The following is a 14,117-nucleotide window of genomic DNA, read 5'->3' as shown; positions in this document are numbered from 1 at the left end:
TGGTGGTAAATTCCTTTAGCTTTTTTTTTTTATCCGTGAAGTCTTTATTTCCCCTTCAATTTTGAATGATACCCTTGCTGGATAGAGTAGTCTTGGATTCAGACCTTTGCCTTGCATAACTTTGTACACTTCATGCCCACTCCCTTCTGGCCTGCAGTGTTTCTATTGAGAAATCAGTCAGTCTAATGGGAGCTCCCTTATAGGTAACTTTCTGTCTCTTGCTTCCTCTAAGATTTTTGTCTTTGTCTTTAATGTTTGCCATTTTTATTATGATGTGTCTAGCTGTGGGTCTTTTGGGGTTCATCTTGCTTGGGACTCTCTGTGTTTCCTAGACTTGTGTGACTTTTTTCTATACCAGTTTAGGGAAGTTTTCTGTCATTTTTTCCAACAGGTTTTTTATTCCTTTTTCTGATTCTTCTTCTTCCAGTACTCCTATAATGCAAATGTTGTTTGTATTGTCCCACAGCTCCCTTAAACTCTCCTCTTGTTTTGTAATTTTTTTTTTCATTTGCTGCTCTATTTGAGTATTTTTTTCTACCTTGTGTTCTAAGTCGCTGATTCGGTCTTCAGCTTCTTCTAGTCTACTAATGAACCCTTCTAAGGTATTTATCACAACAGCTATGTCATTTTTTATTTCCTGTTGATTTTATGCCTAACTTCTATCTCTGTTTTTAAGCTGAAGTAGTTCCCAGTGAGCTCTTCATAATTCATATTAAATTGCTTGTAGTTCTCACCAAATTGTTTGAGCACTCTTAAAATCATTGCTTTGAATTCTTTATCTGACAAGTTGCTTTCTTTCATTTACTGTAGTTCTTTTCTAGTGATTCCTCTTTTTCTTTCATTTGGATGTTGTTTCTTTGTCTCATCATTCTAGCAGTGTGTAGGCAGGTCGGTGTGTATCAACTAAGGTTTCAGGGCCTTTCAGACTGTTTTGGTATATGGTGCCTCTTGCCTGCTATGGGTCCTGGGGGATTGACACCTGGTGGCTGGTATTGGTCTGTCGTGCAGGTCTCGGCTCCCTGAGTCTTGCTGCTTCTTGGGCTGGGGCACCACTCCTGATCAGCCTCTGCTAATGCTGCTGGGGATGGGTCTGACCTGCTGATCTGTGCTGCTGCTGCCTGGGCTGTGTGAGTCCCGCTGGAATGCTACTGGGGTGTGTGAGTCCCGCTGGAATGCCGTGGGGTGTGGGTTCTGCTGGTGTGTTGCTGGGGACCCTGCTGCCTGGTGGGGCTCAGCTCCTGATCAGTCGCTGCTGGGGGTGAGTGTCAGCTTCTGGTTTGCACTGCTACTGCTGCGCAGTAGCCGGCTGCTTTCCATTTACAGCACAGGAACCTTCTGCCCTGCGTCTTTGCACTATTCAAGGTTGGTCGTCCCCACTCGCATTCACTCACAGTCTCTCTCATTTACTCAGTCTCTCACACACACTCCCCTCACTCTGGTCCTTCCCAGCCATGGTTTCTGATTTGTGTTTATTTTAGTTGTAATTCCAGTTCCTTCCTGGGAGACGGGTTGTGTAGCTTACATTCATTCACTCTGCCACCATTTTTCCCCCTGCTGACCACATGATTTTTACCTTTCATTTTATTTATGCAATGTATCACATTTATTGATTATCCAATGTGGTCCAGCCTTGCATCCCTGGGATAAACCCCACTTGGTTGTGGTGTATAATTTTTAATGTATTGCTAGATTTGATTTGCTAAGATTTTGTTGAGGATTTTGGTATTTATGTTCGTCAGGGATATTGGCCTGTAATTTTCTTTCTTTGTGGTGCCTTTATCTGGTTTTGGAATTAGGATTATGCTGGCCTCATAAAAAGAGCTTGGAAGTCTTCCTTCTTCCTGATATTTTTTTGGAGTAGTGTGAGGACAAAAGGTGTTAGTTCTTTGAATGTTTGGTAAAACTCTGCTGTGAAGCCATCTGGTTCAGGACTTTTGTTTGCTGGGAGTTTATTTTTATTTTTTATTTTTTTAAGTCCTCACCTGTGGATATTTTTCTATTTATCTTAAGCTAGAATGGGAGGGAAGGAGAGAAGGGGCGGGGGGGAGAGAAAGACATGTATGTGAGAGTGACACATCAACTAGCCACCTCTTGCAATCCTCAACCAGGGCTGGGGACCGAACCACAACTGAGATTATGCCCTTGACTAGAATTGAAACTGTGACTCTTTGGTCTTGGGCCAACGCTCTAACCGCTGAGTCAAACCAGCCAAGGCTGCTGTGAGTTTATTGCTTGTTATTGGTCTGTTCAAGTTTACTGACTCTTCCTGGTTGAGTTGGAAGACTGTATGTTTCTAGGTATTTGTCCATTTCACCTAGGTTGTCCAGTTTGTTGGCATATAGTTGTTCATAGTATTTTCTTATAGTACTTTGTATTTCTCTGGTGTCACTTGTTACTTCTCTTTGATTTTTTATTTTGTTTATTTGGGTCCTGTCTCTCTGTTTCTTGGTGAGTCTGCCTAAAGGTTGATCATTCTGGTTTATCTTTTCAAAGAACCAGCTCTTGGTTGACTTTTTATATTGTGTTTTTAGTCTCTATGTCATTTATTTCTGCTCTGATCTTTATTATTTCTTTCTACTTACTCTGGATTTCTTTTTCTTTTTCTAATTCTATATATTATAGGGTTCGGTTAGCCTATTAGAAATTTTTCTTGTTTCTTGAGGTAGGCCTGTTATGCTGTGAATTTCCCTTTCAGGACTACTCATGCTGTGTCCCATTGATTTTTTTGTTGTTGCACATTTACTTTCATTATTTTCAGGGAAGTTTTATATTTCTTCCTGATTTCATTGGTATCCCATTCATTGTTTACTAACATGCTCTTTAGCCTCTATGTGTTTGAATGATTTTGAGTGTTTTTGTTGTAATTTCTAGTTTCATGTTATTGTGATCTGAAAAGATGCTTGATATGACTTTAATCTTTTTGAACTTGTAGAGACTTTGTGTCTTAACATGTGGTCTGTCTTTCATAATGTACTGTATGGACTTGAGAAGAATGTATATTCTGCAGTTTGGGGGTGAAATTCTCTGAATATATCAGTTATATACATCTGATCTAGTGCATCATTTAGGGTCTCTGTTTTCTTGTTCATTTTTTTGTCTAGTGATGTCCATGGGGTATCTAAGTTCCCTACTTTGATTGTTTTGCTGTAGATCTCTCCTTTTAAAGTCCTCCAGGAGATTTTAAATATATTTTGGTGCTCCTAAGATGGGTGCATAAATGTTTATGAAAGTTATATCCTCTTGGTGGATCAGTCCTTTTAATATTATGTAGTGGCCTTCTTTGTCTCTTGTTATGGTCTTCGCTTTGAAGTCTATTTTATGAGATATGAATATTGCTATCACAGCTTTTTTTTTTTCATTTCCATTTGCTTGGATAGCTTTTTTCCATCCCTTCACTTTCTTCCCATGTGAGTTTTTTCTTCTGAGGTGGGTCTCTTGTAGACAGCATGTATATGGGTCATGCTTTCTTATCCATTCAGCTATTCTGTGTCATTTGTTTGTAGCATCTAATCCATTTACACTTACTTTATGATTGATAGGTGCTTCCTTAATGCCATTTTTTGTCCCTATGTTCTTTTCTCTATATATTCTTTTCTTAAAACACTACCTTTAACATTTTCTGCAGTATTGTTTTGGTGGTAATAAATAAACTTTTTTATTCTTTTTTTTTTTTTTTTTTTGGTCTGGGAAGCTTTTTACTTCACCTTCAATTTTAAACTATAGCTTTGCTGAGTAGAGTATGCTCGGATTCGGATCCCTTTTTTTTTATTACCTTGAATACTTTATGCCATTCCCTTCTGGCCTGTAGTGTTTCTGTTCAGAAATCAACTGACAGCCTTATGGGAGCTCTTTTGTAGGTAACCCATTGCTTTTCTCTTGCTGCCTTTAATATTCTCTCTTTGTCTTTAATTTTTGTTATTTTAATTATGATGTATTGGTGTGGGCCTCTTTGGGTTCTTCTTGCTTGGGACTGTCTGTGCTTCATGAACTTGTGTGACTTTTTCCTTTACCAAGTTAGGGAAGTTTTCTGCCACTATTTCTTCAAACAGGTTTTCTAACCCTTGCTCACTTTTATTTACTTCAGGTACTCCTCTATAATGGGGAGATTGTTACATTTCATGTTGTCCCACACTCTCTTAAACTGTCCTGTTTTTAATTTTTTCTGATTGGGTGATTTTTTTTCTACCCTGTCTTCTAACTTGTTGATCCTATCCTTAGCCTCCTCTAATCTGCTGTTTATTCTTCCCAGTGTATTTTTTTTTTTTTTTTTAATCCTCATCCAAGGACATTTTTCCATTTTTTGTACAGACAGAGTGGGAGGGAGAGAGAGGGAGAGAGAGAGAGAGAGAGAAACATTGACGTGAAAGGGACACATCGAGTGGCTGCCACCCACATGACCATCCAGGGCCGGGGACAAACTGCAACCGAGGTACATGCCCTTAGCGGGAACCGAACCCGGGTCTTTCTGGACCGCAGGTGGACGCTCTAACCACTGAGCCAAACCAGCCAGGGCTCCCAGTGTATTCTTTATTTTGGCTATGTCATTCTTTGTTTCCACTTGTTTGTTTTTCAATTGCAGTTGGTTGATTTTCATTGTTTCTATATCTTTTCTCATGCTATTGATTATCCTGAACTCTATATCTGATAACTTACTTATCTCCATTTTCATTTAGCCCTACTTCTGACGAATTCTCTTGTTCTTTCATTTGGCACCTAATTGCTTTGTTTCACCCTATTGGCTGTCTCAGCAGGGTTTGCTAAAATCTCCCTGTGGGTATCAATTATCTGTAGTTTGTGGCTTTCTCTGCTAGGTTTGGATGTGCATAGAAGGGCCAAGCTGAACACCAATGTCTGGTCTTACTCTCCCAGGCAGATTTACAGGCCAGGGAAAGACTCAAATCTCCCTGTGATCTGCCTCTGCCTGTGGGCTGTTAGTCTCAGACATGTACTGAGCCTCAGGTTGTACTTCTGTGCCAGACGTAATCTCCTCCTGGTGAGCGGAGTGAGAGAAATTCCAATAAGTGGTGCAATTGCTTCTCTCTGGGCTAAAGCTGCTTTGATGGGAAAACTCTGCCTGAGAAAGGTGGTTTCTGCATCATGGGTTAATGACTCAGCACAGGGACCCAGACAGCAGCTTTCACAACTTTCTCCCCATTTCTATAAACCCCTGACTCTCCTCAAGCAGCTCCAGTCCACTCAGCCCACTCTCTGCCTGAGCCCTAGGTGAGCGGCTGTTGATGAAATTTAGTGCACTGGCCCTTCAGGGGTTGCCCATGTTACCAGCGCCCCTGCCTTCTGGATAGAACCTTTGCACTGGTGTTTTTCACAGCCAGGTTTTATGTTTCCTAGTTTAGCCACTCTGTGCTGGGGAGCCCAGCTAGGAGTTTAAACTCTAGACGTCTTAGGGGGAACTTCTCACAGCTGAGATATCCCTCAGCTTCTGCCTGTGGGAGCCCAGCCAGCCCTCTCATGCCTCCACACCTTCTACCAGAGTCAATTTATGCTCCTCTTTACATCCTTGGTTATATGGGTTTTCTCCAGCTGGTTTTCAATTGGTTATTCTTGATGACTTTTTCTATGTTTTAGTTGTAATTCTAATTTGGTCTTGGGAGACAGTCATTATAATTTCCATTCAGTCTGCTACCATTTTCCCTCTCCTGGTTGTTTTCTTTCTTTATTTTTTTATCCTCACCCGAGGACATTTTTTCTATTTGTGTTCAGATAGAGTTGGGGGGGAGGCATCGACGTGAAAGGGACACATCTAGTGGCCACTTCCCGCACAACCCATACCAGGGCCGGAGACTAACTGCAGCCGAGGTACATGCCCTTAGCAGGAACCAAACCCGGGTCTCTCTGGACCGCAGGCTGAGGCTCTAAGTGCTGAGCCAAACCAGCCAGGTCTCCTGGTTGTTTTCTTATTGTTGGGGTTTAACTGCTGTGTGTGTGTGTGTGTGTGTGTGTGTGTGTGTGTGTGTGTGTTTTGGATGACAGTTAGTCCTTTGTCAGAGGAGACTTTTAAAACGTTTTTCAATCTGTGGCCTGTCTTATCCTTTTCTCTAACAAGGCTGTAGGTTTTTTTTTTTTTTTTTTTTACGTTTTTGTTGATTTTTGTTAGAGAGGAAAGGAGAGGGATAGAGTAAAACATCGTTGAGAGAAACCGATCAGTCGGCTGCTTCCTGCACACCCCCTAATGGGAATCAAGCCCACAACCCAGACATGTGCCCTGACCTGGAACCAAACCAGCAACCTCTCAGTGCATGGGACAATGCTCAACCAACTGAGCCACAAGGGCCAGGACAAGGCTGTAGTTTTTGAAGGTCTTTTCTCATTCCTACCATGTATGTGTTTCATGGGCCTCCCACCTCCTGGTGGAAACCTTCCTGACATGCTAGCTGCTGAGAAGATACTCCTGGTTTTGGTCCCAGCTGTGCTGGCTTTGGCTGTACACTCTCATATCTGTGTGCTAGTCTCTGGGGGCTGTTTTGCCTGGGATACTGCTGGGTTTCAGATGGCCCTCCACTTCCTTGTTTCTAGTCATGTTGTCTCTACTCAGGATTTTTAAAAAGTACATATATACTTGCACATGGTTAAAAAAAAACAAGAATGTTAGAAGGCTTATAATGGAAAGTGACTGCTGCCTCCCTTCTCACCCATATGGATCTACCCTCCCCAGAGGCAGCTTCCTTTTTAAAAAGTTTGTTGTTGTAATTGTAGATTCACAGAAGCAAAAAAAAAAAAAAAATGTACAGGAAGGTCCCATGTCCTGAGTCTAGTTCTCCAAATGGCAACATCTTGCCTGCTGTGTCCAGGGGGTGGACATGGGCCATACTTTCTGTAGGCACACTCTCCTTTGCCATCCCCTCAGACCTACAGCTTCTTGCCTGTTTTCCCTCTATCCCTGTGATTGTGGCATTTCAGGAATGTTGTACAAATAGTCACTGCCCCTAATGCCCTTCACCTCCATCCAGCTGGTATCAGTGGTCCATTCCGTTTCCTTGCTGAATAGTATTCCATTGAGGGGGTGAACAAGTCCATTTAACATTTAACCCACTGAACGATAGTTTTGTGTCACTCTTTGGCTATTATGTGTGAAATTGCTACTAACATTTGTGTACAGGTTCTTATGTGAACACAAGTTTCCATTTCTGTCGCGTTAGTGTCCAGGAGTGCAGTGGCAGGTCATGTGGTAGCTGATGTTTAGTTTTATAAGGATCTACTTTAGAGCCACTGTACTTACATTCCTACCACTAACACTGAGTGTCAGCTTCTCACATCCTTGCTAGCGTGGGGTGGTACTGTTTTTATTTCAGCCCTGTGACCACTTTGTGGTGTCCCTGCTGGGTTTTTAAAGCATTTACTTATTTATTTTAGAGAGAGAGAGGAAAGAAAAGAGAGATTTGTTGTTCTACTTATTTATACATTCATTGGTTGATTCTTGTATGTACCTTGACTAGGGATTGAACCACAACCTTGGAGTATCCAGATGATGCTCTAGCCAACTGAGATACTTGGCCAGAGCCTGTCCCTGACGGTTTTGATTTGCATTTGCGTCTTGAGGATGATGCTGAACTCTTTTCCTGTGCTTATTTGTGTCAGCTCCTCTGAGCTGTTTCTTCTGGCTGTTCAGCTGACCTCATTTTTTATGTTCTTGAGGATATTTAGAAGGTGAGGGGCCAGCCTGACTTGCTGTGGCAGGTGCCCTTCCCCACCCTACCCGCTTCATTACCTCATGCTTAGCAGACTCATGGCCACTGGCTTTGTGAGATGAGTGTATGGACACAACAGGGTGTGTACATAGGGTGAGTCCACTGAGATTTGGCATACCAGTTGATGGGCTCTGGGGGTAGGTGGGGGTACCAGCTGATGGCCTTTCACTCTTGTCCCTGCTCCCAGGTCTTACTCACTTCCCCATCTCAGCTGCCACCACAGTGGGACCTTATTTAGTCCACATCTGCAATCCGAACCCCAGTTGTTCCTGAACAGTTCCATCAAGCCTCACTGCCCCCCACCCTCACCATGTCTAACACTGCACTAGTCCTCTGTGCTTATTTATCTGAAGGAGCCCTGCCGTCTACCTGGTCAGCACATCAGAATCCTGGGGTCATTTGCTTGGACATGGGCTGCCTGGAGTGTGGGTTAGGATGGTTCTCGGGTTTGCACTGGGAAGGTGGGAGGTGAGCGTGGTTAGGTGTGGCCTCACTGCTTTAGAGTGCCCCCCAACCCAACTCAGCCTTAGGACCCTGGCTTTTTTGGTGGCTTCTGGGGCTGGAGGAGGCAGGTCCTATCTTCAGGATGGGTGTCAGTACTTTGTTTTGTTTTGTTTTGTTTTGTGGTACGTGCCCCTAGCAGGAACCAAACCCGGGACTCTCTGGTCCGCAGGCTGATGCTCAACTGCTGAGCCAAACTGGCCAGGGCGGGTTTCAGTATCTTTCTGCCTCATTTTGAGTGCCAGATACCACCTGCTGACCCTTGTCATGTGCATGTTTGTGCCTGTGGCCTGGGTGGGAAGGGCACGGAAGGGTCCTGTGCTGGCTCTGGAGTCTCCTGTGTGCACTACACTGCACATGGGACCAGAGGATTGGGAGGCCCTGGCCTGGCTCTGTGTGCTGGTTCTGCGTTGCGATACCCTGCCGACCCTCACATTGTTAGTGGTGGAAGTGGGGTTCTTGTGGTACCACTGGAATAAGCATTTTTGGAGGCTCCCATGGGGCAATGGGATATGGTAGAAAGCTTTACTTCCATGGAATTACATCCCTAGGTTTCCAAAGTCACGTTTTTCTTAGTCTTGTCATAGAAGAAGTGTAGCTGGGGTTTCAGTATAGCTATAAACAAAGCCAGTGTCCAGAGTTTCCTTTCCATGTTGAAGCTGGGTCCAGTACAGCATCAAGCTAGTTACAGTCCATTAGTCTACTGTGTGTGGGGTTCATATGGTCATGGGCCATGAAATTGAATGTAGGGAAGCAGGAGCAAAAGAGGCCTACAAGCCCAGAGTCACATGAGTCCCAAGAAAGCCAAGAAAGAGAGCGAGCTTCTGAGAGTGAGCTTCTTTCTTCAGGGGTTTATATATCCCAAATCTTTACCCCCTTGCAGTGGCCATGTCCATTCTGGCCAATTACCTCTGTTCCCAGGTGTGACTGACGGCAGCACCTTCCCTGTTACCCCAACTTTACTTGGGCATGTGTCTATCTTCCCTTTGTCCAGTTCCCTTCCCCCATTGTTCTGCAGGGAACATGCCTACAATGTCTGGCCTTCTCTTTGCTCCTTTCCTGTTATTAATATCTTGATAATTACTAGATATTATCACCACGTGCCTCTGTTCTTCCCACAGGCTCCCTGAGCATGCAGACCAAGGTCCCACCTTCCTCCTGGAATGTGACAGTTCAGTGCTGGGTGCACTGCAGAAGCACCTGGTGCTGCACAAGATACGGCGGAAGGTCTTGGTGGAGCCATGCCCTGAGTTGCATGTTTGGGCAGTTCTACCAGGCATTCCCGAGGAGGCGAGTGGAGCTGAGCCTCTGCCCAAGCACCAGGGCACCACCATCCTCACCCGCGACCCCCGCACTACCCACATGGGCTGGCGGCTCCTCACCCAGGATGAGAGCCCTGCCCTGGTGCCCAGGGGCCGGCTAGCAGACGTCTGGGATTACCACCGCCACCGGTACCAGCAAGGTATGGAAGCCCTGGTGGGACCACTCAGGGACTACATGGGTAGAGTGGGAGGGGCTGGAATGCTGGGTCCAGTTGGGAGCCCAGAGGCACTAGGAGGAGCTATTGGAGCAAACATGGCTGGGTCAGGCTAGGAGGTTCTCTTTTCTAGCAAGTAGGATTGAGGGCCAAACATCCTGCTCACCAGGGAACAGGGAATGGTGGGGGTGGCAGGCAGAGTTTGGGGTACTACAAAGGTAGGAGGGGCCATGCCTGATCTCCCTTGGCTGAGCCCTGGCTATGGAGGACACCTCAGCCCTCATCTTGTTTCTCCCTTTCTACCCTCACAGGTGTTCCTGAGGGGGTCCACGACCTGCCCCCAGGAGTGGCCCTGCCCCTGGAGTCCAACCTAGCTTTCATGAATGGTATCAGCTTCACCAAAGGCTGCTATGTTGGCCAGGAGCTGACAGCCCGCACCCACCACATGGGTGTCATCCGAAAGCGCCTCTTCCCAGTGCAGCTCTTGGGCTCTTTCCCTGTGGGCAGCATCACCCCTGGTACCACAGTGCTCACTGAGTCTGGACAGGCTGCTGGCAAGTACAGGGCAGGCCAGGGGAATGTGGGACTGGCCCTGTTGTACTTGGAAAAAATCAAGGGTCCTCTCCACATCAGAACCACAGGGAGTGGCCGGGTGGCCCTGGTTACATCTGTGCCAGACTGGTGGCCCACAGTCACCAAGTAGCCCAGATGTCCGTGCCCTCCCACAGAGTGCCTCTGTCTCTCTGCACACCTGCCGGCTGCCCTCATGAAAGGCATATATTGTTAGAAGGTCCTCAAGTGTACGTGAGGCTCCTGGGGCTACATTTGTGGCAGGCATGCTGCTGTTGCCAGGCCTTTCCATCCCACCATGCTTCCCACAGAGAGACCAGCCAGCCTTGTGCCTGCCTCTGCCGAGCTGAACCCCATCTTCCAGCAGACCCCAGATGCGGTTCCAAACCATGTTAATTTGGAAGCCATTTGTCCATCAGCCAAGGACAGGAGCAGGAAACTGTGCTTGTGGGACTTCCCCCACCTTCCAGACCGCTCAGCCTGCTCCAGGGCAGACCTGGCACCAAGGCAATGGAGCCTTTGGGGATGGCAAGGGGTAGGTGGCTCTGGGAATTGTCTTTGTGGGTTTGAGGCATGTCTCAAGGCAAGAATCGTGTGTGGGGTGTGGTGGTGTGTCTACAGATTGAGGTACGTGCTGCCCCCAAGCACTACAAGAGGTTCTCCAAGTACACCTCTACACTCAGGGTGCTGGCCATAGGAGTCCTGGTACTATTTCACAGTGGGCACTGCAGCTCCACAGCATTGGCCCCTTGGTGGTCTAGGCAGCCTCCTCCTCCTTCCAGAGCCTTCATGCAGAGAGGAGCTTCTGATTGGTTTACTACCACTGTTTTCTGATGTGGATATGGCCATGCCTTCACAGTTAAGAGGACTCCTTGTTTCCCCCTTTAAACCACTGATGTCTATTCTCCCACTGCTGTGTGATTGTTGTTACAGATGACCCAGTGATGCCTTAGAGTAAATATTAAAGTTTGACCCACAAGTGGCTCATGTTGGATTCTAATTTTATTTTGGTGTAAGGTGCTGGGACTTGGTTTGGGCAGGCTAGGTATATAGAGAAGGTCAAATAGCCAAGCACACCAGATAAAATATTTTAGCAGAGCTCCTGGGTTGGCTGGGTTGACAAGAAGGTCAGAGGCTTCAGAGGTCGGGGCTCTGAGCTATGGTCTGAGGCCCAGGGCAAGGAGACAGCCAGGCCTATCCCAGGAGGGCCAAATGGGGAAGGAAAAAACCCGGTGCCAGGCAGAGTGGCAGGACCCTGCTAAAAACCTCAGCCAAATGTAGATTTGGAGTCATCCCAGGAGGAGATGAGGGGCACCTAAGGGGAAGGGGACCCAGTGTGGCACTGGGGCATTGAAAGTGAGGGCCCAGGCAGCCCCCCCCCCCCCCCCCCCGCAAGGCTCATTCTGATGCACATCTCCTGAGGTGAAGGAAATTAAGATATGTCACCTTCTAAACAGGAATAGCATTGTCCTCACAACATAAATAAAGGACTCGAGCTCTTATGCTAATGGCCAGGGCAATTACCTGTCACAGCTCTGCTTCTGGCACTCTCTTTGTGTCTGTTTTCTTTTACTGATGCTGAGACCTTGGCTCAGGAGTCCAGGTCCCTCTGTGTCTGGGTGACCTGAGCCTGGAGGCCAGCCTTGCAGGCCATACTGTCCCTCTTGGGTAGATGTGTTCCCACAGTCTTTTCACTGGGCAGTGGTGTTTATAGCACATCAGAGCCATTGGCGGAAGACTGAGCCATGAGAAAAGAAAAGAAGGCTGGTCATGGTTTTTATTTTTTTCAGCATGGGGGATTTCTATAACCATCTTCAGGGTTTGTTCAGGTAAGAAGAACCTTAAAATACTGGTTCAGATTCAAATATGTGTTCCATGTTATACCTTAGTACTTTTAGAAGGAGGCTGCCACACATGGACAAACCATACCAGCTTTCACGGAAACATGCAGAAGGCTTGACCTCTAGTGATTCTGGAGCAGCCCCCCAGTGCCAGTTGGGTCCAGTCTTCACATCTTCACATCTGCCTCCAACTTCATGAACCCTGATCCATGAAAATTGGTGCAGGTGCCCAAAAGGCTCTTTGCTGGTTTTCACATCTGCTTAGTTTGTTTTATAAAAAGTGTATCCCAGCCAGTGTGGCTTGGTTGGTTGAACATCATCCCATGTACCAGGAGGTCACTGGTTTGGTTCCCAGTCAGGGCACATGCTCGGGTTGGGAGCTCAATCCCCCAGTAGGAGGCTCACAGGAGGCAGCTGATGGATATTTCTCTCTCAGATTGATGTTTCTATCCCTCTCTCTAAAAAATTCATAAAAAGCAAAGAACAAACAAAAAAAGTGTCAAGTTCTGAAAAATAGGTGGTCTACTAATAGTAAACAAAAACAAAAAAATAGCCCTGGTGGTAGTATTTCTAGGAGCCGGGAAATGCAGGTGTAAAACATCCTGCAGAAACCCTTGTCCAACTCAGGCCTTACGTAGGAGAAGGGTCTAAGGAATAAATAAGCATTCGTTGCCAAAACAAAGAACCCAGAAACACTCACTTAACCCTCAAAGAAACAAAATGAGCACAAAAACAAACTCACAAATTTTCAGATATGTAACCAGACACATAGTATGAAAAACGTATATTACTATATTTAAAGAAATAAGGAATTTAATAGTAAGCAAGAGCCTAAAAGAGAATTTCTAGAAATAAAATATTTAAAAATTATGGATATATTTTGGAAGAATTGGGAAACTGATCTGAAAAAAATGATCCTACAATGAAGAGATGGTCCTAGAATGAGCACAGAAAAGAGGTTGGGAATGAGGAGGTGAAGAGGCAGGCAGAGAGAGGTCTATAACATAGTAATCTAAGGTGGCAGGCATTACAGAGGAGAAGAAAGGACATGGGGCAGGGGTGATGTTCACAGAAATAGGCTGAGAGCTTTCCAGAATTGATGGAAGTAATTTTTTAAAAAATCCTCATCTGAGTATATGTTTAGCGAGAGTGAAAGAAATCTATAGGTTGCCACTCATTCGCACCCTGACCAGGGATCGAACCCACAACCTAGGAATGTGCCCTGACTGACAGTCGAACCTGCAACCTTTTGATGCATGGAACGATGCTCCAACCGAGACATTCTTAGACTCAGGAAGCCCAATAGGTCCCCGGCAGTATAGTTAAACCTTGGTTTTCAAACATCTCTCATCTTAAACAATTTGTTTGTTGACCAACATGTTCTTGGAAAAAATGCATTGGTTGAACAAAACTTCAGTTCTCAACCCCACAATCCTTTCATGCTGATACCTGTATGATTATTTACACGTCTCTCAGGCAACAAAGGAGAGAATGCATATGGATGAGTCAGTTTACCACTAAACCTTGTGTTAACATCTCAAGAAATTGTGGGGTGAATGTTTTTATGTTTTTTTTGCTTTTGTTGCTGTTTACTATTAAGTTTTTTTTTCTTTTTTCAGTTCCGGGGGGAGCAGGACTAGAGAAGGAGTAGGTGTATGAGTGAAGGCTTTTCAGAGGGAAAAATTTCCCTTCCCCAGGAGGAAGAGGGAGAGTGAGCTCTTTATTCCAGCCTCTCTGTGCTGTGATGCTGCTTAGCCATTTCTCCATTCACACTTTATTCTTCTAACAGCACTAACAGAGCCTCCAGGGGAATCTTTCCACACTTCTGTTTTGCAGGTTCCAGTTTGCCCCTCCCACTTCTCTCTCACCAGGGGTCATCAGGGATCCATGCCTCCCTCCTTCCCCCAGCATCCACCTGCCTTGCTAAAGGGCTCCATTCCATGGAGGCATCTTTTCTTTGCACTTGGCATAAGCAATTATTTCTCCTATCACTGCTCTTAATGCTTCCCGGAGAGTGAGAAG

The 14,117-nt window shown here is 45.6% G+C and overlaps 1 protein-coding gene across 2 annotated transcripts in view; it reads left to right on the top strand.

The window, feature by feature from the left end:
* IBA57 (iron-sulfur cluster assembly factor IBA57) overlaps positions 1-11,557 on the top strand; it is a 30,522-nt gene extending 18,965 nt beyond the window's left edge. For both annotated transcript variants that reach the window (XM_036241734.1, XM_036241735.1), the window contains exons 2-3: positions 9,329-9,669; positions 9,996-11,557. In XM_036241734.1, the coding sequence (XP_036097627.1) occupies positions 9,329-9,669; positions 9,996-10,387 (733 nt within the window). In that variant the 3' untranslated portion in view covers positions 10,388-11,557. The remainder of the gene's footprint in view (positions 1-9,328; positions 9,670-9,995) is intronic.
* Positions 11,558-14,117: the final 2,560 nt, after the last annotated feature.

This window comes from Molossus molossus, unplaced genomic scaffold (genome assembly GCF_014108415.1).
Source record: "Molossus molossus isolate mMolMol1 unplaced genomic scaffold, mMolMol1.p scaffold_m16_p_4, whole genome shotgun sequence".
Classification (NCBI taxonomy): Eukaryota; Metazoa; Chordata; class Mammalia; order Chiroptera; family Molossidae; genus Molossus; species Molossus molossus.
Note: the sequence above shows the minus strand (reverse complement) of the source record. Positions and strands in the feature narration are given on the sequence as shown.